Source organism: Rhinoderma darwinii, chromosome 2 (assembly GCF_050947455.1).
Source record: "Rhinoderma darwinii isolate aRhiDar2 chromosome 2, aRhiDar2.hap1, whole genome shotgun sequence".
NCBI lineage: Eukaryota > Metazoa > Chordata > Amphibia > Anura > Rhinodermatidae > Rhinoderma > Rhinoderma darwinii.
Genome location: NC_134688.1, coordinates 112,841,079 through 112,868,995, shown reverse-complemented (window position 1 = coordinate 112,868,995; position 27,917 = coordinate 112,841,079). Strand labels below are relative to the sequence as shown.

Here is a 27,917-nt window from a genome sequence, read left to right as displayed (position 1 = left end):
TAAGAAGATCATTCCAATCCAGTCGGAAATAAAAGAAAGAAAGAAAGATAAATTCATCCGAGACCAAGGAGATTTCGATACCGGTCATATCTTCAGTTGGGGTAATCGGAGGATACGAAAATTCAGACGTCAAAAGACCCAGCATAAATCAACTGATTACTGGACTACCGATTCAGGATCAGATTCTAGCCATGGAGAAGAGGTGACCAGGCATGGTCCGTTGATGAACATTTCTACTAGTCCTGTAACTGAGGGGAACAACAACACTTTAGGAGGAACATCAGAAGGGGTCGCCAAAGGCAGAAGAGGCAACTACGCAGGAGTCAAGAGAAAGCAGGTCTCTTGGAGACAGTAAGAGACTGCTCTTCTAACAATGCAATGTCTATATCTGGTTTAGATGTACCTGTTTCTACCAATGTAACAACTGTGATTAACCTGTCTGATCTTACTTTGACTTCAGATTGCCTTTCTCTGCTTTCAAAGGGTTTCAACTATTGTATAAATTCCGAAATTGATTATACTAAATTTGAAATAGATCTTTATAAATCAATACGTAAGATGAATTTGCATCGGGTTTTTTCTGGTAATATTTCTACAAAAATGCCTCCTATTGGAGAAAGGAAAGTTACTGTGGGTACTCTTGGCTTTAGTTTAAATGATAATTTTTCTGCTGAAGATAGAAAAATGTTACATATTCTCATGGATGTCCCTATAGAAGAGGTGGATCATGAACCACAATTGTATAATATTGAAAAATTTCAGGGTGGGAAACCATCCACCTTTAACCCTCCTTTACCTGCCGGTTCACAATTGGACTTATTTCAAAAAGAGGTTTTACGCGATGTGAAATGCTTGATTTATCCATGAGCCACTCCCAATCTATCAGTAGATGAAAGAAAGGCATTGAAATGGTTAAGTTCTAATAAAAATGTTATTTTAAAACCGGCAGATAAAGGAGGGAACATAGTATTACTGTCAAAAGAATATTATATTCAGGAGGCCCATCGCCAGCTAGATGATAAAATGGTTTATGAAATCCTTAAACAGGAACCAACTTCATTATACCTGAGGTTATTGAGATCATTATTGAGAAAAGGGGTTGAGGGTGGTTTCTTTTCTGAAAGCTTCGGAGAGAAATTAATTATACCATTCCCTAATAGACCATATTGGTATTTCATCCCAAAGGTACATAAATCAATGGAATCCCCTCCGGGCCGTCCTATCATAGCGGGAATTGGATCAGTTACTGAGCCACTTTCACGCTATTTGGATTGGGTCATGCGCCCATTATTAAAGAATATTCCTTCCTATTTACAGGATACACAAGATTTCCTGTCAATAATTATGGATTTTGGTTGGCAAAAAGGATTTAAATTGGCCAGTATTGACGTCGAGAGCCTATACACCCGTATCCCCCAGGATGCCGGTGTACAGGCTGTTAGACGTCAATTGCAGTATACTAAAAGTGATCATGCGTTTATTGACTTCATTTGTGAAGCATTACAGTATGTGTTGAGTCATAATTCCTTCCAATTTGATGACATCTGGTATCGACAAAAGTCGGGAACGGCTATGGGAACTCCTGTAGGTCCGACTTTTGCTAACTTATTTTTAGCGGATTTTGAAGAACAAATGATATATAATCTATCTAATCCCTATGCCAAATACCTACAGTTATACCTGCGTTATATAGACGACATTTTTGTAGTGTGGTCTGGTACACAGCAAGAGTTCTTAGATTTTGTAAAATACCTTAATGCAAATGCATCCAATATGAGTTTCACATATAAATTTGGTAATCAAGAAATTGAATTCTTGGATGTATACGTAACAATAGAGTGGGGTGCAATTCAGACTAAAGGTTATCGAAAACCTACAGCTACCAACACATTGTTGCGATATGATAGCTATCACCCTAGACATTTAACTAAATCCTTACCTTATGCTCAATTTTTACGTTTAAGACGAATTAATAGTAGCGATTTGACATTTTATGAACAGGCAGATGAGATGAGTCAAAAATTGGAAGCAAGAGGGTATCCAGTACAATTGGTAAAAGAAGCTTTAAATAGAGCTAGTAAGATTAAAAAGACATCATTATTTCATCATAAAAAACAGAGTCGAAAAACTCCCATCAAAAAAGATCAGAGATTTATTCTATCCTTCGGTTACAGCCCAATGAGTGATGTTATCCGAACTAGTATTCGAAAAAATTGGCACCTAATGGAGAATGACCCATTACTTATGGAGTTCGCAATTAGGAAACCAATAGTATCCTTTCGTAGATGCAAAAATTTAAAAGATATATTGGTCAGAGGACGTTTTTCCCAAAAAGAGAAGTGCAAAGAGAATTGGTTGACAGCTAATAGTCCAAGGGGTAACCATAGATGTGGACAATGCAATTATTGCAATTCCATAATACGTACAAGGAACCTGAATTTAGGGGGCATTACGTTTGAAATTAATGGATTAATAACCTGTAGGACCCAATATGTTGTATATGCAGTGATCTGTAACTGTGGTAGATTTTATATAGGAAAAACTATACGACCTATGTATGTAAGATTTCGTGAACATATAAGATCATTAATCACATGTGAGGGATGCCCTAGGTTGATACAACATATGCAGGAGAAACATGATAATAACGCTCGATGTATGCGATTTGTGGGCATTGTTCACATTCAGCCATCGGCGTTAGGAGGAGACAGACACAAATCTCTATTGCAAAGAGAGGCAGAGATAATTTCTCAGACAGGTGCGCTAGGACCGCTCGGTCTCAATGATCGGAACAATCTGAGTTCGTTCTTAACATGAACCTTATTGTTTTTAGATGATTTAATACTGAAGTATTGACATTTTAAGATTAAAATGTATCAGTTGCATGAATCACCAAAGTATACTGTGCATTTTCCTGTCTTTTTTAACTTTTGTTATGTAACAATGTGCACTAATTTGTAAATAAAAGGGCAGGTGAAGGAAGTGACGCCAGGGCCTTGAGAAAGCGTGTACGCACGTGAAACGGCCGTAGGCAATTCCACATCCTGACCGAGATCTTTTTGTAATAAAGAAATTGTTTTGCCAGCTTCGGTGAGTGCCTTGATTATTCCTCTACAAATATATTTTTCTATATAGGTTTACTGCTATCCAAAACCACCCAGTCCCACACAACCATCACTACGCCTATGGTTGTAGAGAAAGGAGGGGAAAGGGGGGGGGGGGATGCCAGACCCTTAATGTACGAACTTGCAAATAACAATGTCTTGTTTGATATGGAACATGAGTCTGATTGGCACAGTTTAATGTTACTTGACGCCCCAGGGTTACCAGGTGTCACTGATGAACCTTTGACTAACTATGATGTTCAGTATTTTATAGACGGATCCAGATACTGGAATGAGCAGACAGGACATTTCTCCACCGGGTATGCAGTAGTCCAGGAAGGTAAGACAGTGCTGAAAAAGTCACTGCCCTCCAGCAGCTCTGCCCAGGAGGCAGAACTCATGGCACTCGCAGAAGCATGTAAGTTGGGCACAGGTAAAAGGGTGAACATCTATACGGACTCGAGGTACGCCTTTGGAGTCGCACACGATTATGACAAAATATGGCGAGCAAGAGGCTTTCTGACTGCAGCAGGCAGACCAATACAACACTGGTTTTCCCCTGGATTTCAGAACGCAGCTACTCGACATGTAGAGGGTTGCCTGACATGCGCCAGACACAACCCCGGTAAAATGACAAAAACACCCAGTAAGCACACGCCTCGCCCTGATTACCTCTTCCAGCGACTGCAGGTGGACTACATACAGCTACTCGAGGTAGGTGTATATGAATATGTTGTCATGTATATGAATATGTCCTCGTGTATATAATTATGTCCTTATATGTACAGACATGTTTTCAAACTGGCCTGAGGCATGGCCAGTAACCAAGGCCACAGCTGAAAAACACTGCTAGAGAAATACTCAGTGAAGTAGTATGACGATATGGGGTCCCTGAAGTAATTGAGAGTGACAGAGGAACCCACTTCACAGGAGAAGTATTAGGGCATATACTTACTAGCCTCAGCATCACACAGGCATTCCATACACCATATTATCCAAGAAGGTAAACATCTAGATGAAGGAAGAAAGTCAGCAATACTCCAAGCACCGAAACCTCTGACAAAAAGACAAATGATGTCCTTTTTGGGTATGACAAACTTCTGCAGAAGTTGGATAGATAATTATGCTGTTATTTCAGGACCATTGATGTGTTTGATTTATGAGGAACCCCTTACAGCCCAAGATTCCATTAAATGGACTCCTGAAGCTGAGGAGGCAATTTTTTCAATAAAACAGGTTCTTGTAGGATCTTCAGGGCTTGGACTACCTGATTATTCAAAACCCTTTATTCAAACTGTAGATTGTAAAAATGGATTATGGGGGAAAGGATAGACCTCTAGCTTACTACTCATCAAAACTTGACCCAGTAGCTAGAGCCTTACCTCCCCGTGTTCAATCAGTTGCAGCCACTGCAGAAGCTATAAGAGCTTCCGTACATTAGTATTATTTATGATAGAAAGATGTACCACTTTAAATCCTTGATGCCTACTGCGTAGAATGGTGAACCACATGATTTCCTATCCTCCATAGCAGACAGTGTGTTATCAAGGTCAGATCTTAAAAGATATTCCACTACTAGATAGTGATCTCATACTGTTGTAAGAACAAATACATCCTACACAGCAACTTATTCAGATATGCAGTTACATTGAGCCATGGGACAAGCCATGTCTCAAACAGGGGGATGGTAGAAATCATATCTAAAGTGTTCACGTCATATGGCTTTACTAACTACTCTAAAAAAAATTGTTTAACCTGTTTAACATGGGCCAAACATAATTTTTTAGTTTCCTAATATATTAGGTATGTGTATAGGGGTGTTAATTTGAATCTCAAAGTAGGTAAGAAAAATTTGGTTGAGACAAATTATCAGTTAAATATATGCCATCTGTGAATATTTTTGTGGGTAGGAGCTATTACAGGTAATCAGCTCAGATCAAGGTACAAATCCTGCTGAAAAGAGTAACAAGTGTGACATAAAATGTACCCAGTCTAGGTGCCCTGTCCAGAGGGACAGATAAGTTTTTCTAATATAAAAGGTGTTCGTTTGTTTGTTTGTTTGTTTGATTGATGTACAGGACTTGTCAATGAACCGATGGGACCCAAACCTGATGGGTGATATTATAAGATTGGTGATAGTATTATTTTCTTAGTTGAGACCCTATTGTCTGAGGTTTATAATTATATGATATGTAAACATGCCACGGTATTATGAATAACAACTTGAGGTGTTTTATGTGGAGTAGTGAAGGTCACTGGTTGTTGTTGTCGTCACTCATAAGTAAGAAGTACATGGCAGCAATGAGAGCCCGGAGGTTATGTTACCTGGGTGTCTTTAGGTTTGAGACAGATACTGCCCACAACCTATTATATCTGCAGGAGTAAAAGTCCCATTAGGACAGTAAGTGACAGTGCAACACAATTATGACCAATATTTACCGTGGAGGACAAGTTTTGATTATTGCCAATATTAGTAGGTTTAGCAGTAAAGAATGCTCATAATATAGAGAAAGTGGCCGACAGATTGGACACTGTTACCGATTATGTGTTTGATGTTTTGAATGCTGCCCAAGGGGGCATTTGACAAGTAGCTGGCCCAGCCTGTTGCTACTGTATAGACCTTTTTGGCATTATACAGGACAAGTATGACCGTAGAGCAAGCTAAGAAAGTCTGTAAGGGGGATAAGCCCTCTTTTAAGTACCTGGCTGGGGAAACGTGAGAGTGATTGAAATAATGTTTAGGTGAGTTTATTTTGTGCAGAGGCCATCATGTCTGGAGACCCCATCTTGTTCTTATGTAGTGAATAAGAAAGACATTGTTCCTTTAAGACAAGTATATTAAGCTGATTTCGTATGTTATTAAAGTTAGTTACTTTTGACCTTGGTTCTCATGCGAAACTCAAAGGGAAGAAATATTGCTAAGTGATTATTGATGTATTTACCAATTGGATAGAAGTATTCCCCACAGCAAACCCAGATGCTATCACAGTCGCTAAAGAATTGGTAAAGGAGATAATACCTAGGTTTGGGATATCTGAGAAAATATACATCGACAATGGGATACTAAAAAACAAACTCAAGAAAACAATGGAAGAGACTACGAAGAATTGGGTATATTGTTTACCATTAGTGGTCCTAAATATGCATATGACTCCTACAGCATCAGGTTTGACACCCTTTGAAATGATGTATGGTAGACCATTTGTAATACCACAGTTAAATCCATTCTCTTAGATGGATGAGGAGTCTGATTTTACACTTGTTGAATATATGGCAAAAATGTTAACCAGCAAGGAAGTTTCTATCTCTAATTGTATTCCAGGTGACCCTGTACCTGAACCTGAAACTGTGAAGTCAGGAAATTGGATTCTGATCAAAGTTATAAAAAGAAAAAACACTGGTATCATCCTCGTTGGGAAGGACCATATCAGGTTATGCTTACCACACCTACGGCCGTAAAGATAATAGAACGTACCTCTAGGATACACTTATCACACTGTAAGGTAGTTAGGGAATTGCCACTATCCTCCTAGGCTATAAAAGACTGATTACAAAGGGTGGTCATTCGTTAGAAGTGACTGGTCTCAAACTTCAGCGAAGAAAACATCCCGAGCCTGGGGGGAGACAGGGAAAAATGTTATTAGTTATTTTAGGTATCCTATTGGGGTCCAAGGTGTGTCAACCTAAGGTATGAGATTTCTTACAAACTAGCATATTCAGATAAATACATTTGGATTATCTATGTAAACACCCTAGGGAAAAGGTGATGTTCTTCATGGTCTTCGGCCCAATGGATCACAGCCCATAATGATTATGGATATTCCATGATGTCTGCCACTAATCGCTTTTTAAAAGAAAAGTTAATTATTATGAAGAAATTTACCACTCCCTGTACAAGTTCTACCAACTGTATCCGAAATCCTAATAAAAGGATATGGGACTATATGCGATAGGAGCTGATGTTTCAGGTACTGATCCTATAGGTCATTTCTTTATTGAAGTTAAGAAAAAAGATTTAACTGAAAGTCCTTTAGCCCCGAGAGATAGATCTACCCTCTATATTTTATCTGGCCAACTTCACTTATGAAGATAAATTGGCATTAGAAACAGGTTACAGTGATAAAAACGACTGGTTAGCCTGGATGAGATACACTGTAATCCAAGATAATAGAACTAACTGTATCACTAGCGTGAAAGCTAGACCACATCCAGCTACTATGCCTTTCAGGCTATCAGATAAGGAGAAACCACAAGGTCTGCAATGCATGTTATCTTTATATAATGCATCATATAATCCAGGTGATAAATTATGTAAGACATTCTCTTTAATGTACCCACCTGTGGGGAGAGATGAAATCCCTCCCTTAGTAGTGGCTTACCCAGGCAACTACACCTGATTTTTGAGGAATGGGCAAGGTAAGAAAGTAGGAAACCTCACTGAAGAGTTTTGTGAAACCACCATAGATATTGGTACCAATAATGGTAATTAGGTTACAAACCAGACAAGGGCAAGGACTGATCTCTGGTGGCTATGTGGAGGCTACTGGCCAAGTGGCAGGGAGGCTGTACTCTGGTTCAGCTTCTGATGCCATTCCACTTGTTTTCAGCCCCTGAGTTTCAGAGAAGGAGAAAACGCCCTGGAGACTATCTGAATCGCTATAAGCGGTCTATCCCTGGAGGTTCCTTTGACCATAGAATATACATAGATGAAATAGGAGTACCCTGAGGGGTGACAAATGAGTTTAAGGCCCGAAATCAGATTGCATCAGACTTTGAGTCTGTATTTTTCTGGTGGTCTACGATAAATAAGAATGTCGACTGGATTAATTATATTTATTACAATCAACAGAGATTTGTTAATTATACCAGAGATGCAATAAAGGGCATTGAAGATCAGTTGGGACCTATATCTTTAATGACATGGTGAAATAGAATGGCCCCGGATATGTTACTAGCAGAAAAAGGTGGTGTCTGCAAAATGTTTGTATCCTCTTTTGTACTTTTATTCCCAATAATACAGCTCCTGATGGCAGTATTACCAAGGCAATGGAAGGACTCAATTCCCTGTCCGAAGAGCTTGCGGAAAACTCTGGAATAAATGACATCTTCACTTCATTGGCTTGAAGGATGGTGTAATGACAGGGATAGGGAAACAGACAAGTGAACCCTAATCTACCCGCCACTCAGTCCCTGCCTACTTGCAACGACCCGCCCTAGGCGACAGGGTACAACTGGGCAACGGTCCCTACACTCAGTAAGTGCACGACAGACAACCAGACAAGGAAACACAGAACAAAGGGAAACGGGGCAGTTGCCCACGGCAACACCGTGAGCAACAAGAGTAGTAAACAAGCCGAGTCAAACCAGGAGAGTACGAGGTGCCAAACGCAGAGCAGGAGAGTAGTGAACAAGCCGAGTCAAACCAGGAGTGTACGAGGTACCAAACGCAGAGCAGAAGAGTAGCCAGTAAGCCAGGGTCAATACGAAGCAGGGACAAGTAGTTCAAGAAGCTGCAGCAGGGCCAGGAAACCAACAGAGAAGAATCACAAGCAAGGAGGAACAGGAAAGGCAGGTATAAATAGACAGAGGGCGGGAGCTAGCTCCGTCTGGCCAGGCTGTGATAGGCTCTCCCACTCCTAAGCCTGCCATCCTGAGTGGTGGAAGATGGAGTCAGTCTCACAGACATAGAAGCAGGTGCAGACTGATTACCTATGATGGGATAGGGAGACAGACAGGTGAGCCCTAATCTACCCGCCACTCAGTCCCTGCCTACTTGCAACGACCCATCCTAGGCGACGGGGTACAACTGGGCGACGGTCCCTACGCTCAGTAAGTGCACGACAGTCAAACAGACAAGGGTACACAGAAGCTAGGGAAATGGGGAAGTTGCCCACGGAGAAACCGTGAGCAAGGAGAGTAGTGAACGAGACAAGTCAAACCAGGAGTGAACGAGGTACAAAACGCAGAGCAGAAGAGTGGTCAGTAAGCCAAGGTCAATAACAAGCAGAGGATCAGTAGTTCAAGCAGCAGCAGCAGAGCCAGGAAACAAGCAGAGCAGAATCACAGGCAAAGGAGGAACAGGAAAGGCAGGTATAAATAGACAGTGGGCGGGAGCTAGCTCCGTCTGGCCAGGCTGTGATAGGCTCTCCCACTCCTAAGCCTGCCATCCTGAGTGGTGGAAGATGGAGTCAGTGTCACAGACATAGAAGCAGGTGCAGACTGATTACCTATGGGCGTGGATACAGAAGCTGTGCCTGGCAGATCCTTAACAGTTGGTTTGGAAAATGGAGTAACCACATATCCAGTCTATTGATTTCCTTAGCAGCAGTGGTAGCCATACTTGTAACTTGTGGATGTTGTTGCAATTTCTGCATAAGGGGACTAATTCAGAGACTCATTGACACTTCAATTACTAAGACAATGTACCAAGAGATTCAAAGCAAGAATGTATACCATGACTTGGAAACACCCCATAACGATTGTCAAAATTCTGAAGGACCGGTGAAAACTTGAATATGTTTTAGATGTCTCACAGAACATTTATTGATACATTTACAACAGGGGGGAATGTTATAAAAGTTTAATTTTAAATTTATGTATTGGAAATTAAAGTGTGTATAGTAGCTATACAAGTTTCTCTGCAAGGGTTTTTGGCTGACAAAGTGTTAAATATGCTATCAAGTGTGAGGGGGTGGGCAGCTGAATTCCTTTATAGAGAGAATTGAAGCATTCATATAGTTTCAACGTCAAATAAAGAGATAACAAAGCTGTTTAAGAACTGGTTTGAACTAGGTTCATCAGATGTATAAAAGCCATGATACTCAAGGTAGCCGCAGACAAAAGCTGAAAGATGACTTAGGCCTTAATCACACGGACGTGTCCGTTTTGCGCGTGCAAAAAAACGCTGCGTTTTGCGCACGCAAAAGGTCTGTGTGTCTTCAGCATATGGTGCGCGGCCGGCATCATGATGACACTCTGGTTTTCTGTTTTCATTAATTTCTATTACTACTGGAGCGCGCATCACGCACGGCACCCGGAAGTGCTTCCGGGTGCCAAGCGCGATTTGCACGCACCTATTGACTTCAAATGGTGCGTGCTGCACGAAACACGGCCAAATACAGGACATGTCATGAGTTTCACGCAGCGCACATACGCTGCGTGAAATTCACTGACAGTCTGAACGGCCCCATTCATTAACATAGGTCCGTGTGCCGCGCGTGAAAATCACACGCGTAGAACGGACGTATAACACGTTTGTGTGAATAAGGCCTTAATCTGATGTTGTTTTGTCTCCTCATTAAGCGAGAATAAAAGGCCACAATATTTCAATTTATTCGTATAACTGGAGGCACACACAACTGAAACCCCAAACTTTTTCAAAAGGGTTCTCCATGCCATATATGTGGAAGTAAACTGCTGTTTGGGCACAGTGTAGGGCTCAGAAGGGAGCGAGCCCCATTGCGCTTTTAAAGCGTGGATTTTGCTCGGTAGTAGTTTTGTTTAGAGTTTTACTGGTATTTCAGTTTATAATGTGGGGGCATATGTAAGCTGGGGAGAGTACATCAGAGTATAATCAGGTAATATAATAATTGGGTAAAAATAAACAATAAAATAATCCATAGATGTGTGGTACGCTGTGAAACAATCCTTTCTACACAGACCAGTTTCGCACTGATAAATGGTGTCCTTACTTATCCCCCTTTGCAGTTTGGGGAATTTTGTTGGGAAAGTGTTGTCCTCGTAAAATACGGGCGCCCTCGCTTCCAGCAGATATGTTTGAGCCCTCCCTTTCATGGTTCCCTAATATTAGGGACTTGATAAATCGCCTCTTTAAGCAGAAGAAATGTTCCCCCAGGCCTGCACTACTGCATATTATTTCATTCCTGACTTATGGGAGCCTTAACTTATTTTATTTTTTCATAGACGTAGTGGTATGAAGGCTGTTTTTTGCGGGATGAGCTGTAGGTTTTATTGGTACCATTTTGGGGTACATGTGCCTTTTTGATCACTTTTTATCCTATTTTTTGGGAAGCAAAGTGACCAAAACACAGCAATTCTGGCATAGTTTCTTTTTTATACAGCATTCACCATGCATTATAAATAACATGTTAAAGGAAGGGTGTCACAAATGAAATTAAACCCCCCATTATTACCCCGGTACACACCGCCACCAGGGGTACGGGGAAGAGCCGGGTACAATACAGTGCCCGATCATCTGTAGTGATGGTGGGGCACTAGGGTGTCCGCAGGCTGGTATGGAAATGGTCAAAAACAGTGGAGTGGGCCTTCCCACCCTGGTAGTACTAGGCTGCGGCTGTTTTATTGTATCTGGCTGTTTATGAACACACATAAATTAATAAAAATACAAAATTCATGACACCTTTCCTTTAACTTTATTCTGCGGGTCAGTACGATTCTGGTGATACCATATTTATAGCACTTTTTATGTTTGCACAATAAAATAAATCTTTTCATCACTGGAACTGTACGAGGGCTTGTTTTTTGCAAGACTAGCTATAGTACTATTTTTGGATACATGTGAGTGTAACGTCTATGGCCGCGGTCTGACGTTCTAACTTACCCCTTGATGACCGCGGCCATGGACGTCCTGCTGCTGTGCTGCGTCATCCCCCTGTGAGGCGTCGGCACTCACTTCCGGGTATCGAGCCTGTCTCCCAGAGGATGCGCGCGCGCATTCGCTCTTAATGCGCACCTGAAAATCATCATCATCATCATCAACTCATGAACTCCTGGACTATAAGAGGGTCGCCTCCCTTCTTATCCCCACCTGAGCGTTGTTGTTTCCCTTAGTCTGTCTTGCAAATGTTCTCCTAAGTGTCTTCCAGCTCCCCAGTGTTTACCGTTCCTGTATCCCGTGCTATCTGTACCATCCTGCTCTACTGCCGTGCTGAGCTGTTGTCGTGTTGTGCTGCATCTCCACGCCTGTTCTACTACTCCATGCCTGATGTCTACCTGCTGCCTGGTCCCAGCCGAGCCTGCCTTGCTACTGTCTACACTGCCTCAGGTACCCTTTTCTGGACTATAGACTCTGTACCATACCTGTTTGGCCAGCTGCCATCCCGCTTCGCGGTACGGCCCAGTGGGTCCACACCCCGCATCATGACAGTGAGCTGACTGCAAGGTGACAAAAAAAACAGCAATCCTAGCATTGTTTTTTTTTACGGCGTTAAGCGCGCGGGATAAATAACAAATATTTTATAATTCAGCCCGTTACAGAAGCAGCATCTGCTATTTGTTGCGGGTTTTACCTCCCCATTGAATTCAATGGAGAAAACCCGCAACAAATAAACAGCATTTACGTAAATACAATTGACATGCTGCGGACCAAAAAACCGCACCGCAGGTCAATTTCTGAGCGTTTTTTCCGCTCAATATTTACGCGTGTCGATGAGATTTGTTCAAATCTCATCCACTTTGCAGCTACTGTATTATGCTGCGGATTTACCATAACTAAACCGTTGCGGAAAAACTGCAGTATTTACGCTGCGTGTGAACTTACCCTTACAATGTGCACAGACAGATTTCTGTACCATGGGACATGGCTATACAATAAATCGGGGTATTGTACTAAATATGCACGCTCCAGTATTGCCTGATCTTTGGCTTCATCATTAGCCCCATATGCAGCACAAGGCCCTAAAATGACAATTTCTGCTGCACCTATGGGGTCCATCAGTGGGGTCTCGAAAATGATGACGGTGTTTTGGGCGAAAAACTGCGGGACGTATAAATTAGTCTGAGAGCTATAAATTTTTTCTTTTTCTGATGTGAGGACTTGATTTTTGCGGGTCAGGTTGCAATTTTTATTGGTATGATTCTGGGGGTATATGCGATTTTTTTTATCACTTTTTATTTTATTTTGGGAGACCAAAAAAAAAAGCAATTCTGGCACTTTTTTTTATTCTGCGGGTCGATACATTTACGACTCAACGACTAAGAAGCCACAATTGTTATTGACTGACTATATATTAAAGCCAGCTCTCACTGTTGATGATGCGGGTTCAAGTCCCGAGCCTGTGACACCCATAACGTAACTGTACAACCAAGAGCAGGAAGGGGTTAAAATGGTTGGCCAAATTGAACACTGGCAGCCAGATACTTTATAAATATGGCACATATGGTTATAATATTGTCAATTTCATATCTATAAAAAAAAAAAGCAACAAGTTAAAACTGCTGATGACAGTTTTTTATAAATGTATGTGTTTTATCAATAGATGAATGCTTTGTTCAGGGTTGAGGAGAAAAATAAAAAAAGTATAAAAAAAAATAAAATGTATTATATAGACAGCTAGAGGTGAGCGAATTTGCCAAAATTCGTTTCGGGTCCGATTCGGTTGAAGCAGCTATTAGATTCAATTTGGTCCGAATGAATTCATCGCAAATCGAAAGTGCCTTGATTGCCCTGAAAGGTCCTGTGACACTGCGGTCTTCTAGAATTGTGTCCAACCCCTCTCAAGCTCTTTAACACCAAGCAGAGGCGTAGCTCGGGGTTTAGCACAGGGGGGTCCCTACATAGTGGGCCCCCTACACATGTTTACAACTGCAGAGGCGTATCCAGCGGGGTCAGGCGTACGTTAACCGCATAGTTTTCTGTGCAACTTTGTTTGTGTAAACTTCTATGCTTTTTATGTAACTGCCATTAACGGTATAGTGCCTCCCCACACAGTATAATGCACCCTCAGCTGCACACACACACACACACACACACACACACACACACACATAATACCTTTATAATGCCCCGATAGTGCCTCCACACAGTATATTGCCCCATTAGCTGCCCCACACACAGTATAATGCCCCTATGGTGCATACCCACACAGTATAATGCCCCCATAGCTGCCCACCACACACAGTATAGTGCCTCTATAGTGCTTCCCCACATAGTATAATGTCCCATAGCTGCCCCCACACAGTATAATGCCCTCATAGTGCCCCCTCACAGTATAATGCTACCATAGTGCCCCCCACATAGTATAATGCCCCTATAGAGGCCCAACACAGTATAATGCCCCATAGCTGCCCACAACAGTTTAATGCCTCCATAGCTGCCCCCACACAGTATTATGCCCCCACAACCAGTATAATGCCCCTACAGTAATCATAACGCCCCCACGGTGCCTAAAAAGAATAAAAAAATAAATAGCTAACCCCGTTCTCACAACAAGTGGAGAAAATCCCTCTGATCCTTTGGTCTGTGCGCTGTGTGGCTCGGCGCAAACAGGCGCGATGGCGTCACTGCATCGCGCATGTCTCTGCCGAACCATCACAGTCGGCGTTACACAGTGTATCCTGGAGCAGGGAGATGACGGCTCCCTGCTCCAGCATTGGGTTCAACTGTATCTATGTCCTGAGGATACAGTTGAAACCGAAACATGCCACTGCTAAGGGACCGTCCGAATCTAACCCCGGACCCCACCATCTCAGTGGGCCCAGGGCCACCGCCCCCACTGCTAGCTATGCCTCTGACACCAAGACAGCATTAGTAATGTCAAAATGACAGTAAGATATATGGCTATGGCTAAACAGGTGGTAGCTGGGGGTAACAAGCGGCACGTTTAAAAACGCATTGCACGGTTGGTTTTTTATGCTTTTTAAAATTAAGAAACGGTCCAAAAATTATCCCTTTTGGTGGCAGATGCCTGTTGGTGTTTTTACACACATGGCATTTTCGGAAGAAGCAATGGCTCTTTAACAAGTGGTACGAAAATTATCAGTTTTTAGGGAGTAGCAACAGATTTTGTGCTATTTTAAAGAATTTGTTTAAAAAAAATATTATAAAATATATATATATATATATATATATATATATACATATAAAACAGCGTAGGACGTAGTAACGGCACCAGGACTCCAAGATAGATGAAAAACAGGGTGGATTTATTCACCTCAAGACACAGCAACGTTTCGGTTCAACAGGAACCTTTCTCAAACTATTGAACCGAAACGTTGCTGTGTCTTGAGGTGAATAAATCCACCCTGTTTTTCATCTATCTTGGAGTCCTGGTGCCGTTACTACGTCCTACGCTGTTTTCTATCTAAAAAGAAGGGGAATTGATTCATCCTCTGGTGACGAGCACATGGCCTGATTTCTTGGATCTGTGAAGTGCTGTGTTTACTTGCTTTTGTTCTGTGTATATTATATATATATATATATATATATATATATATACACACACATATACACACACACATATTATATATACACTATATGGACAAAAGTATTGGGACAGCTCTTAATCATTGAATTCTGGTGTTTCATTCAGTTCCATTGCCAAAGGTGTATAAAATCCAGCACCTAGCCATGCAGTCTGCTTTTACAAACATTTGTGAAAGAATGGGTCGTTCTAAAGATCTCACTGAATTCCAGCGTAGTATGTAATAGGATGCCAGCGTTGTAACAAGTCAGTTTGTGAAATTTCTTCCCTCCTAGATGTTCCACAATGAACTGTGAGCGGTATTATTGCAAAGCGGAAGTGTTTAGGAACCACAGCAACTCAGCCACAAAGTGGCAGACCATGTAAAGTTACAGGGCGGGGTAGCCGAGTGCTGCAGGGAATAGTTTAGTGAATAAAAGTCGCCAATGCTGTGCTGTCTTAATAATTGCAGAGTTCCAAATCTCCTCTGACATTCACGGTATGTTCACATGCCGAATAAAAAACGTCTGAAAATACGGAGCTGTTTTCAAGGGAAAACAGCTCCTGATTTTCAGCCGTTTTTTAGCAACTCGCGTTTTTTCGCTGCGTTTTTTACGGCCGTTTTTTGGAGTTGTTTTTCTATAGTCCATAAAAAACGGCTCCAAAAATGGCTCAAGAAGTGACATGCACTTCTTTTACACGGGCGTTTTCAAAAGGGCCGCATTAAAAAACGTCCCGTCGTAAAAGAATGCCGTTTTTCCCATTTAAACCAATGGGCAGATGTTTGGAGGCGTTCTGCTTTCAATTGTTTCGGCCGTTTACGGCCTGAAAAATGTCAGGAAATAAGCTGTGTGAACATATCCTGACGCATACCTTCCAACCGTCCCGGATTCAGCAGGACAATCCAGGATTCCGGACAGTGGTATGTCCCGGTTTCAAATGTATCTACATCCTCAGGACGCAGATACAGTTGAACCTAATGCTGAAGCAGAGAACATCAGCTCCCTGATCCAGCATTCACTGTGTGGAGTAGCCATGAGCCGCTCGGCTCAGACAGGCGTGATACATTAATGTTATAGCACCTGTCTGCACTGAGCCTCTCACAGCACAGAGCGGAGGAGCAGAGGGATCTTCTCCACTCATCGTGGGAACGGGGCTAGGTAAGTATTTATTTTATTTTTTTATTAGGCACTATGGGGAATTATACTATATGGGGGCAGCTAGAGGGCATAATACTGTATGGAGGCAGCTATGGGGGTAATATACAATATGGGGGCACCTGCTAAGTTGGCATTATACTGTATGGGGGCACCTGCTAAGGGGGCATTATACTGTATGGGGGCATCTACTGTATGTGGGCATTATACTGTATGGGGGCAGCTATGGGGGCATTATACTGTGTGGGGGTAGCTATGGCAGCATTATAATGTGTGGGGGCAGCTATGGAGGCATTATACTGTGTGGGAGACACTATGGGCTATTATACTGTGTGGGGGCTGCTATAGGGGCATTATACTATGTGGGAGACACTATGGGGTATTATACTGTGTGGGGGTGTATAGGCGGGGTTAGAGGCGTGGCTTATCAGGGAAAAAATTCTGGTGTCCCTCTTGACACTGCTTGAGTTAGGCTGGGTTCACATGACCTATTTTCAGACGTAAACGAGGCGTATTATGCCTCGTTTTACGTCTGAAAATACGGCTACAATACGTCGGCAAACATCTGCCCATTCATTTGAATGGGTTTGCCGACGACTTGTCATTACGCATCGTTGACAGCTGTCAAACGACGACGCGTAAATTGACTGCCTCGGCAAAGAAGTGCAGGAAACTTCTTTGCAACGTAATTTGAGCCGTTCTTCATTGAAGTCAATGAAGAGCAGCTCAAGATTACGGGCGTCAAAGACGCCTCGCAAAACGCGAGGAGGAGCATTTACGTCTGAAACGACACAGCTCAGTCTGTCTTTTCAGACGTAAAAGACAGTTCTCGTGTGCACATACCCTTAGAAGGTAGGTTAAACAAAAACTGTACCCCGGGAGCTTCATGGCATGGGTTTCCATGGCCGAGCAGCTACATGCAAGTCTTATATCACCAAGCACAATGCCAAGTGTCAGATGGAGTGTAAAGCATGCTGCCACTAGACTCTGGAGCAGTGGAAATGTGTTCTGTGGAGTGACGAATCACGCTTCTCTATCTGGAAGTTTGATGGACGAGTCTGGGAATGACAAATGCCAGGAGAACATTACCTGCCTGACTGCATTGTGCCAACCGTAAAGTTTGGTGAAAGAGGGATAGTGCCATGGGGTTGTTTTATAGAGTTTGGCCTAGGTCCCTTTGTTCCAGTGAAGGGAAATCTTAAAGAGGCTCTGTCACCAGATTTTCAAATCCCTATCTCCTATTGCATGTGATCGGCACTGCAATGTAGATAACAGTAACGTTTTTGTTTTTTTTCAAAAACGAGCATTTTTGGCCAAGTTATGAGCATTTTTCTAGTTATGCAAATGAGCCTTTCTTTTTTAAAACATCATTTTTTATTAACAGTTTTCACATTTTCTTATAAACATTTCACGCAAAGGTTGCGTCATCAGTGCACAGTACTCAACGGTCATTAAATTAAAATTGAATTAAACACAACATAACATACAAACATGGCAGAAGTGTCGATCTTCATATAAACAGAAAACATGACTTCCCCCATCCCCGACACGACTTAGGTCATCAATGAGTAGCTACGTTTCATTTATCCCCTGACTAGATCAAAGTTGCAGACCCCCTAAAGTGCCTGCCAAGAGCTGTGTATAATACCACGCTGTGTGCCGGAAAGGCGTAACAATTTCCACTACCTCGGCCGCTGTGCACTGCGATTCTATGAATATTTGCCATTTAGCGAATAGCTTCTTGGTTCCCGTTTCCTTCCGTCTTTCCACATCCAACCTCTTAAGAACTAATAACTGTTTCAGGCGAGACACTATCAGGTCTAACCCCGGCGTGTCTGTTTCCAGCCATTTACTCAGGAGGCATCTCAAGGCCACGAGTAAAATCGTGTGCACCAGCAGGGGAGGAAATCTCACCCCTCGAGCACCCTCTTCCTCCGGCGGTCGCGCCTGATGGAACAGCAGTGCTTGAGGCGTTATTGGGAGTTTCGTTTTCCAATGATCCGAAATATATTTGTGTACCATCACCCAAAATCGTTTAGTATGAACACACCCCCATACTCCATGCCACAAATTCATCAGGGGGGTGTTTGGGACAACACGTAATGTGGTCGGGGAAGGATTGTGAAGGCAAAATATTAAAGCCATATATAGCCGAATGCATCAATTTAAAATAGAGGTTTCCCTCCAGCTCTCGTTTATAACACTCTTCCGTACCGTCTCCCAACCCCCCCAATATGATCTCACCTATACCTGGATCTTGAGTCCATCGTTGCCAGACTTTGAATCTAACCCTGGATTGCGGACGAACAAAACCATCCCCCAGTGCTCTATACAACCCTGAAATAGTCGCACGCACAGTCGTTGGACCTATGACTTCATCTAGAGTGTGAGAGGTGGCTTCCTTATTCAAATCCCTGAGCCTAGAGGTGCAGAATGATCGTGCCTGAAGAATTTGTAAAAAATTAACCCTACCCTCTAGGGGTCTAAGTTTAGCGGTGATTTCCGCCCGGGTTAACTATCTCCTTTCCTCTATATGCATAAGATCCCCTGTGTTATTAATGCCTACAGTCCCCCAAGAGGCAAATCTGTCTCCCTTGCCTACTCCCGGTAGAAATTCCGGGTGTCCGCCCAACGGCATATGTTTCGATAGCAGGTAAGGTAGGTCAAAGTGCTTACGTACCGCTTTCCAAGCTAGAACTGTATCTCTCAATACAATGGAGGTTTTGAGACGGCACGGAAGAGAAGCAACTCTACAATGTAGCAAAGCTTTCAGGTTCCAGGGTGAGGCATACTCCCCCTCTAGATCTAAGTTGGAATAATGGCTCGTTTCGTGAAGCCAATCCACTACATGACGAAAGAGACATGCCACGTTATAGCCCCTGATATTCGGGAAGTTCAAACCCCCTTCTTGTTTGCCCATCATGAGCTTGGTGAGTGCAATGCGAGGCCTTTTTCCTGCCCATATAAATTTTGTGAATGAGGAAGTCAGTTTAGAGACATCCACATGTTTCAATAGGAGAGGGAGTGTTTGAAAGGGGTATAGCAATCTGGGGAAACTAACCATCTTAATCAGGTGGCACCTCCCCAGAAGGGATAACGGCAATTGGCACCATCGGGTGAGTTCCGCTTGCATTTTTTTAAATAACGGGGGATAATTTAGGCCATACAGGGTGTCTGGCACCTTCCCTATCTTAATGCCCAGATAAGTAATGCAGTGTTCAACCGGGGATATCCCACATCCCAAGGATTGCCAAAAGGTCTTAGTCAATGGTTTGCCCAACTCCAGCAGTTCGCTTTTAGCTAGGTTGACTTTATATCCCGAGCATTGCCCAAATTCCTGTAAAAAATGAAAAACCGGCATTAAATGCTCTTGAGGATTTGACATAAAAAGTATAACGTCATCAGCAAACAGGGCTAACTTAACTGCCAGTGATCCCACCTGAATACCTCTGAACATAGCGGATTCCTCCAGGAATCTAGCCATAGGTTCCAGTGCTAGCTTGAATAACAGTGGCGACAGGGGACATCCCTGCCGGGTTCCTTTATGCAATTGAAAGGGATCCGACAGAAATCCTGAGGAATGAACGCGGGCTTGGGGATTATTGTAAACACCCTTCAAGAAGACCCGGAAGGCTCCCTGGACATTCATTTTGTCCAGCACCATCCCCAGCCATTCCCACTGTATGTTATCAAAAGCTTTCTCTGCGTCTAGCGCTAAGAGTGCCAGCTGGGTACCTGGCTGGGGATCGTGCCTGACTGTTTCTAGCACCGTCAACACCTTACGTAAATTAGTCACTGCTGCCCTGCCCTTTACAAAGCCTACTTGGGATTTTCCCACCAGTGTGGGTAGATACGTAGCCAGACGATTGGCCAAAACTTTTGTGAGTAATTTCTGGTCTTGGTCTATCAGTGATATAGGACGGTACGACCCCGGGTCAAGAGGATCCTTGCCCTTCTTGGGTAATACCTTTATATGTGCTATTTTGGCCTCTGCTGGGAGAGTACCGGTCCTTAGTAAAGTATTATAGTATGCCACCAAGATAGGGCTAATTTCTTCTCTCAGGGACTTAAAAAACTCTCCTGTAAAAGATAAGGTCTTAATGGTGCTCTGGATTTCCTCTTAGGTAATCTCTGCGCTCAAGTAGTCGTTCTGCTCCTGAGTGAGCCCTGGCAGCTTTACCTTCTCCAAAAATTCCCTACCCTTTTGGGGGTCTATGGGCATGTCTGAGTAAAGGCTTGATAGTATTTACTTAATATAGTGTTAATTTTTTTTGGGTCTGATGTAGGATTTCCATTGAAGTCGTTAAGTGTTGAAATGTGTGACGGTGCAAACCTCCCCTTCGATAGCCGCGCTAATAATTTGCCCGCTTTATTGCCGAAACGCATTAGCTCAGCATCAAATTGGGACCGATAAATACTTTCTCTTTTATCCAACCACTGATCAAATTGCCGCTTAGCTTCCCTCCATTTCTCCCCCAAAGACGTTGGAGAGTGTAGAAATGCTGTGTATGCACACCGTAATCGGTCACTCGCTGCCTTGTACCCTTCGGTAGTCTTGCGTTTAAGATTAGACCTAAATTGCATGATTTTCCCTCGTATTACCACTTTGGCTGTACGCCAATACAGTGACGGGTCCGAACGATGTGATGCATTATCCCCATCAAATTCCGTCCACCACCCCTTTAGCTTCTGTAGAAAGCCCTCATCCTTTGCCAGAAAGGAGGGGAACCTCCAAATAAAATCCGTTCCCCTAGCTACTGTGTCGGCCAAAGTAATGGTAACCGGGGCATGGTCCGAAATAACGAGATCCTCAATCGCCGCTTCACGTAACCGTCGAGATAAGGCGTCATTAACTAGCAAATAATCAATACGCGACCATGACTGATGGACATGAGAAAAATGCGTGTATTCCCGCGCATCAGGGTGTAGACTCCTCCAAGCATCTGTTAGGGCAGTGTGTCTTAAAAAGTCTGGCAAGATCTTATCCCTATTTCTCTGTGAACTAGTCCCTGCGCTCCTATCTTCCCTGGAGGACCTTACAGTGTTAAGGTCTCCCCCTAGAATTAAAAGCCTAGTACGATCCTGCTGGAGTTGGGCTTCCAAGTGACCAAAAATACCTGTGTTGACTGCATTTGGGCCATACACATTATGAATACTGATAGTTTCCCCTGCATGTTCCACCACTAGATGGATCCAACGGCCCTCATCATCACGCTCCTGGGACACCATCGTAAAATTAAAATTTTTTGTGTACCAAAATTATAACTCCTTGCCGGCGAGCCAAAAACCTGACCCACCCAGAATTTTTGCAAATACTTAAATTCTGGCTCGGTAAGGTGAGTTTCCTGTAATAGAGCTACATCTGGGTGTAATCGTTTCATGTGTCGCAAAAGTTTGGTCCGTTTCTGTGGGGACCTAAGCCCCTTAACGTTCCATGAGATTATTTTCATGTTATTGGGCAGTGCATAAGATGAGCTAAAATGTCTAAAAGTCGTGATAGGTTCGGGGAGTCAGATCCATCTTTTCCCAAAAGCCATGCGTAAACATTAAGAACGTAGCCAAAACCCGGCTTAGAAACCAAAACTAAACTCCATATCAAGGCCATCAGGCCATTACCTAAAAAAACGAAAAATCACCTGCGGCAAGGGTCATCAGCCCCTTAATACCCATTGGCGTAAGAGACTTCACTTTTTTCTGTTGTGCCAAAACACGTCCCTCCCTCCCCCTCCCCCCCAGACCTGCATATATATCACCTTTAATGAGTAAGCTGCACCTGCCCTTACCACCTCATTAACCCTTTGCCGCCGACACACAAATTTATACAATCTTATACCATCGGTCTAACATCTTAGAGTCCGTTTGGACTATAACATAACGTGTCAAAATGAACCCTGCTCCACCGCTAGACTTCCCTGCCTCATTTTCAAGAATCCCCTACCGAACCTTCCCCAAGTATGCGACCTGTGGCAGATATAACTAATCCCTTGCGTAGGGGAGGCCTTGTACCATTCCCGGTCGAGCACGCCCACAAGGAGAGATCCCAGAGCATGCCCTAACTCACTCTCTAATCCCCTGCAGTGGAAATGCGGAAAAATATCAAAATGCATACATTTTAACATTGTAACATTGTAACATTAGGTCAGTTGCTGACCGAAACAAGGTGCCTTATAAGACCGCCAAATGCAGCCATCAGAACTTTAATATTATCTGCAAACTTATCTGCAGACGATCGGAACCTGCGATTGATCTACAGCGTCCACATGACCATCACATCAGATAAAATGGTGCTGAGAAAACTTTGCCCGTCAATGAGGAGACGTAGATCGGGTGCGGTCCCGCGGTCGCCTCTGCGGCTTCGGAGAGTCCCCTCCATTTCCGGATCGACCTCCCCGGGATCTTCCTGGTGTGGGCATTAAAGCTTCTGCCCAGGTTCGCTCCATATCTAGTCGATTCCGTTCGACTTCTCTTGTTTTGCGATGTGGACTGTGTGCTGGACTGCGATGCTCCTCATGCTGGGGTCTGTGTCTGCAGAGCTCTGCAAGTGCATCCTCCGCTTCATTCGGTGTGGTGAAAATCTTGGTCCGCCCGTTCTCTTGAAACACCCGTAAGATGGCTGGGTACTGCAGGTTAAAACGTACTTTCGCTTGGAACAGCGCGGTACAGATCTTGCTGAAAGAACGCCTGCGTTTTGCGACCTCCATAGAACAGTCCTCGAAAAGTAGCACTTTCATGCCCATTATTTCCAAAGGACGCGATCTGCTGCGGAATGCCTTCATAAGTGCCACCTTATCATTGTAATCCAACAGCTTAAAGATTACTTGTCTGGTACGAAGCGAACTGTTGTCATCCGCTGCTGGGAGATTTATGGGGTCCGGCCCCACTCTGTGTGCCCTCTCCACCCGGCAGGGACGTGGAAGACCTAAAGCTGCTGGCAATGTCCTCTCACATAGTCGCTGTAAATCAGAAGGGATCACCGCTTCTTTCAGACCCACCAGTCGTAGGTTGCTCCTCCTGGAGCGGTTTTCCAGATCCTCCACCTTGTCCCCCAACTGCGTAGTAGCAGACAGCACCACTTTAAGTTTGGATTGCAGGCGCTCGTTTTCATCCTCCAGCAGCGTCATACGCTGTTCTAATTCATCAGTCCTGGAAGTAATGCATACGGTTCTGGCAGTGCAGCTTCTGGCAGTGCACAGACACACAGCGTGTTCTCGCGAGATCACGCTGTGACGTCACTTCCTGCCCCAGGTCCTTCATCGCGTCGGACGAACGAGGACACATCGGCACTAGGCGTCAGAGGCGTCACACGCTGTGTGTCTGTGCACTGCCAGAAGCTGGGTGGTTACGAAGAGAAGTGGATGATGCTGATTCGTCAGCATCATACACTTCTATTCACAACGCCCAGCTAGTAAAACAAGTAAACACACCCAGATGTAACAAACACAATACACGCCCAGTTGGAAATAAGATTAAACACGCCCAGTTGTCCATTAGAAAGGCTCATTTGCATAAATATAAAAATGCTCATAACTTGGCCTAAAATGCTCGTTTTTGAAAAAAACAAAACGTTACTGTTATCTACATTGCAGCGCCGATCACATGCAATAGGAGATAGGGATTTGAAAATCCGGTGACAGAGCCTCTTTAATGCTTCAGCATACTAAGACATTTTGTACAATTGTATGTTTGTGGGAACAGTTTGGTTAAGGCCTTTTTCTGTTCCAGCATGACTGTACCCAGTGCACTAAGCGAGGTCCATAAAGACATAGTTGGGTGAGTTTGAAGTTGAAGAAGTTGACTGACCTCAACCCCATCAAACACCTTTAGGATGAACTAGAACTGAGATTATGAGCCAACATCAGTGTCTGACCTCACAGATGCTCTTCTGGATGAATAAGTGGAAATTGCCACAGACACACTCCAAAATCGTGTAGAAAGCCTTCCCAGAAGAGTGGAATCTGTCTTAGCTGCAAAAGGGGGACCAACTCTATATTAATGCCAGGATTCAGAATTGGATGTCATACAAGCACCTGTAAGCATAATGTGTAAGTGTCCTAATACTTTTGTCTATATATTATCCACCACTTTCACCGCCACGACTACATGTGCCAGTGACAGTGTGTGTCTAATCGTCCTGGAAAGTGAAGAAGCAATTGCTTTTTACCCAATTAATTTGAAAAAAAATTGTCTCTTGGACCTAAAGTGAAGTATAATGGCGCTGTATAAATGCTTAAAGGGGTTGTCCCACAAAATACATGTATCCCCTATCCACACACAATGTGGTGCGATTTTTCAGAATGTATTGCGGTTTGCAGGTCGGACATGCTGAGTGATTTTTATGCAGCGCACCCGACCTGTGGGAACCTGGCCCTAAAATGCCTTAAGGGGTTTAGTTTCCAAAATGGGGGTCACTACTTTGGGGTTTATTTTACTATTTGACTTCAGGGCCCTGCAATTGTGGGCCAATGCTGTGAAAATCACCAAAATAGGCCTCAAATGCGCATGGTGCTCTTTACTTCTGAGCTCTGTCATATGTCCAGGCAAATGATAAATGCCTTGAGGGGTGTAGTTTCTAAAATGGGGTTACTTCTTGGGAGCTTCCACTGTACTCTAGTACCTCAGGGGTTTTGCAAATGCGACATGGCGCCCAAAATCCAACCCAGCAAAATCTGCATGCCAAATAGCTCTCCTGCCTTTCCAAACCCTGCTGTGTGTCCAAACAGCAGGTTATCACCACATTTGAGGTATTGCCATAATTGGAGAAATTGCTTTACAAATATTTGGGCGATTTTTCTCCTTTATCCCTTGTGAAAATGAAAAAAATACAACACTTTAGTAGAAAAAATTTTGATATTCATTTTCACGGCGTAATTTCAATATATTCTGCAAAAGACCTGTCGGGTCTAAATATTCACTATACCCCTAGATAGATTTCTTAAGGGGTGTAGTTTCCCAAATGGGGTCACTTTTTGGGTGTTTCCACTGTTTTGGTCCCTCTGGGGCTTTACAAATGCGACATGACACCCGAAAACCATTCCAGGAAAACTTGAGCTCCAAAAGCCAAATAGCGCTCCTTCCCTTCTAAGCTCTGCCGTGTGTCTAACCAGCAGTGTATGATCACATATGGGTTATTGCCGTGCTCAGAAGAGTTTGCTTTACAAATTTTGGGGTGCTTTTTCTCCTATTTCTATTGTTAAATTGGAAGAATCGGAGCTAAAACTACATTTTATTAGAAAAAAAAAAAACTTCGATTTTCATTTTCACGGCCTAATTCTACCAAGTTCAGCAAAAAACCTGTGGGATCAAAATGCTCACTATACCTCTCGATAAATTCCTTGAGGGCTGTAGTTTCCCAAATGGGGTCACTTTGGGGGGTTTCCACTGTTTTGGTCCCTCAGGGGCTTTGATAATGCTACATGGCACCCGAAAACCATTCCAGCAAAACTTGAGCCCAAAAGCCAAATGGCGCTCCCTCTCTTCTGAGCCCTGCCGTGTATCCAAATAGCAATTTATGACCACACATGGGGCATTCCTGTAATCGGGAGAAATTGCTTTTCAAATGTTGGGGTGCTTTTTCAACTTTATGCCTTCTAAAAATTAAGAATTTCTACATTTATTGGAAAAAACTTAGATTTTAATTTTGACGGCCTAGTTTCACTAAATTCAGCAGAAAACCTGTGGGGTCAAAACGCTCACTATACCCATTGAGGGGCGTAGTTTGCCAAATGGTGTCTTATTGGGGGTGTTTCCACTGTTTTGACACCACAACACCTCTTTAAACCTGACATATTGCCTAAAATATAATCTAATAAAAAGGAGACCCAAAAATTCACTAGGTGCTCCTTTGCTTCTGAGGCCTGTGTTTCAGTCTAACTCACTAGGGCCACATGTGGGATGTTTCTAAAAACTGCAGAATCTGGGCAATAAATATTGAGTTGCGTTTCTCCGGTAAAACCTTCTGTGTTACAGAAAAAAAATGGATTAAAAAAAATGATTTTCTAAAAAACTTTGCTTTGATTCCTGTCAAACACCTAGAGGGTTAAGAAATTTTTTAAATACTGTTTTGAATACTTTGAGGGTGCAGTTTTTAAAATGGGGTGATTTATGGGGACTTTCTAATATATAAGGCCCTCAAAGCCACTTCAGAACTGAACTAGTCCATAAAAAAATAGGTTTTGGAAATTTTCTTGAAAATGTGAGAAATTGCTGCTAAAAACTTATAAGCCATGTAATGTCCTAGAAAAATAAAAGAATGTTCAAAAAAAACGATGCAAACATAAAGTAGATATATGGGAAATGTCCACTAGTAACTATTTTGTGTTGTATAACAGTCTGTTTTACAAGCAGATGCTGATATTTGTCTTAGAAGAAGATACATTTAAATTTAGAAAAATGCTAATTTTTGCAAATTTTCGAAAAATTTGGGTGTTTTTCACAAATAAATACTGAATTTATCGACCAAATTTTTCCACTAATATAAAGTACAACATGTCACGAGAAAACAGTCTCAGAATCGCTTGGATAAGTAAAACAATTGCAAAGCTATTACCACATAAAGTAACACATGTCCGATTTGGAAAAAAATGGGCTGAAGGTATACAGATGTACTAATGTATACTCTTATTCTATTCAAAACATAACGCTAAACATTGGAAACATGAGCACTTCACGACCACGAGGTGTCGCTGTCCCACCAGTGCTCTGCAGATATTTATGCGTTTACCGTGCACTCTCTTTATCATCCGTTAGAGGGCGCTAAGTATAAGTTGAAACTGTTTAGTAAACGAATGGTGTACTGCAGCAGCAGAGGGCGCTTTGAGCACTACCAGTAGGCGGGCCCTGGCTTCCTGCAGCAATAAGAAAAAGGATCGAAGAGAAGGCGCATAGCGGGCGCCTGTAGCCGCTTTCTGTAAACTGTCCCGCGGGAGATACCGCCTCATGACGAGACCTCCATGCTGACTGACCACAGGACATGGGAGTCCTCGAAATTACAGACCAGGTGAGGCGCGCAGTCGCGGGTATTGTGCAGTGTCGTGTAGGCCAGGCTGTAGTTTGCGGCCTACCTGCGCTGCAGGCCTCTGTGTACGGTAAGGCCTGCGTTGCTCGGTAGCAGCGAGTTCTGAGGTAAATAAGGCCGCTCCCGGTGCTTCACGCTATATCTGCACATTAGTGGCTATTCATCTCAGTATCCGACATACGTACAATCACTGCGGCACCGGCTGCCCCTGCATGGTTGTGGGTTTAGTTGCCGTTCCTCAATGATAGGAAATGGCCACCATGGGAACCCTCCCCCATACTACTCGTACTTGTAGAGGCCCCCGCTTGTGTGCTTACATCATCCCGCGCAGTCATTACTACATTAACCCTTCCTTGGCTGGACGGGTCTTAGTCCTCCACCTGTGCGATGTACACTGCAAGGTTCTCCTGTGTGAACATGACGGTCCGTCATGAGCGCCGTGTAAATGGCCGGATGTTTTTTCTCGTTCTCCGACCTGCTG

The 27,917-nt window shown here is 43.2% G+C and overlaps 1 protein-coding gene and 1 long non-coding RNA gene across 6 annotated transcripts in view; one reads left to right on the top strand and one right to left on the bottom strand.

Moving 5' to 3' along the window:
* Positions 1 to 27,899, bottom strand: LOC142742426 (uncharacterized). Of its 2 annotated transcripts, none has more exons than XR_012881378.1 (3): positions 27,754 to 27,899; positions 6,580 to 6,718; positions 1 to 248 (listed from the first exon to the last, which is right to left on the bottom strand). It is a non-coding gene; the product is annotated as an uncharacterized LOC142742426 (long non-coding RNA). The 2 variants fall into 2 exon arrangements; XR_012881377.1 differs by lacking the exon at positions 27,754 to 27,899 and adding an exon at positions 27,622 to 27,747.
* ANKRD52 (ankyrin repeat domain 52) overlaps positions 27,187 to 27,917 on the top strand; it is a 119,761-nt gene continuing 119,030 nt past the window's right edge. For all 4 annotated transcript variants that reach the window (XM_075852152.1, XM_075852150.1, XM_075852151.1 and 1 more), the window contains exon 1: positions 27,187 to 27,418. In XM_075852152.1, coding sequence (XP_075708267.1) covers positions 27,392 to 27,418 — 27 coding nt within the window. In that variant the 5' untranslated portion in view covers positions 27,187 to 27,391. The remainder of the gene's footprint in view (positions 27,419 to 27,917) is intronic.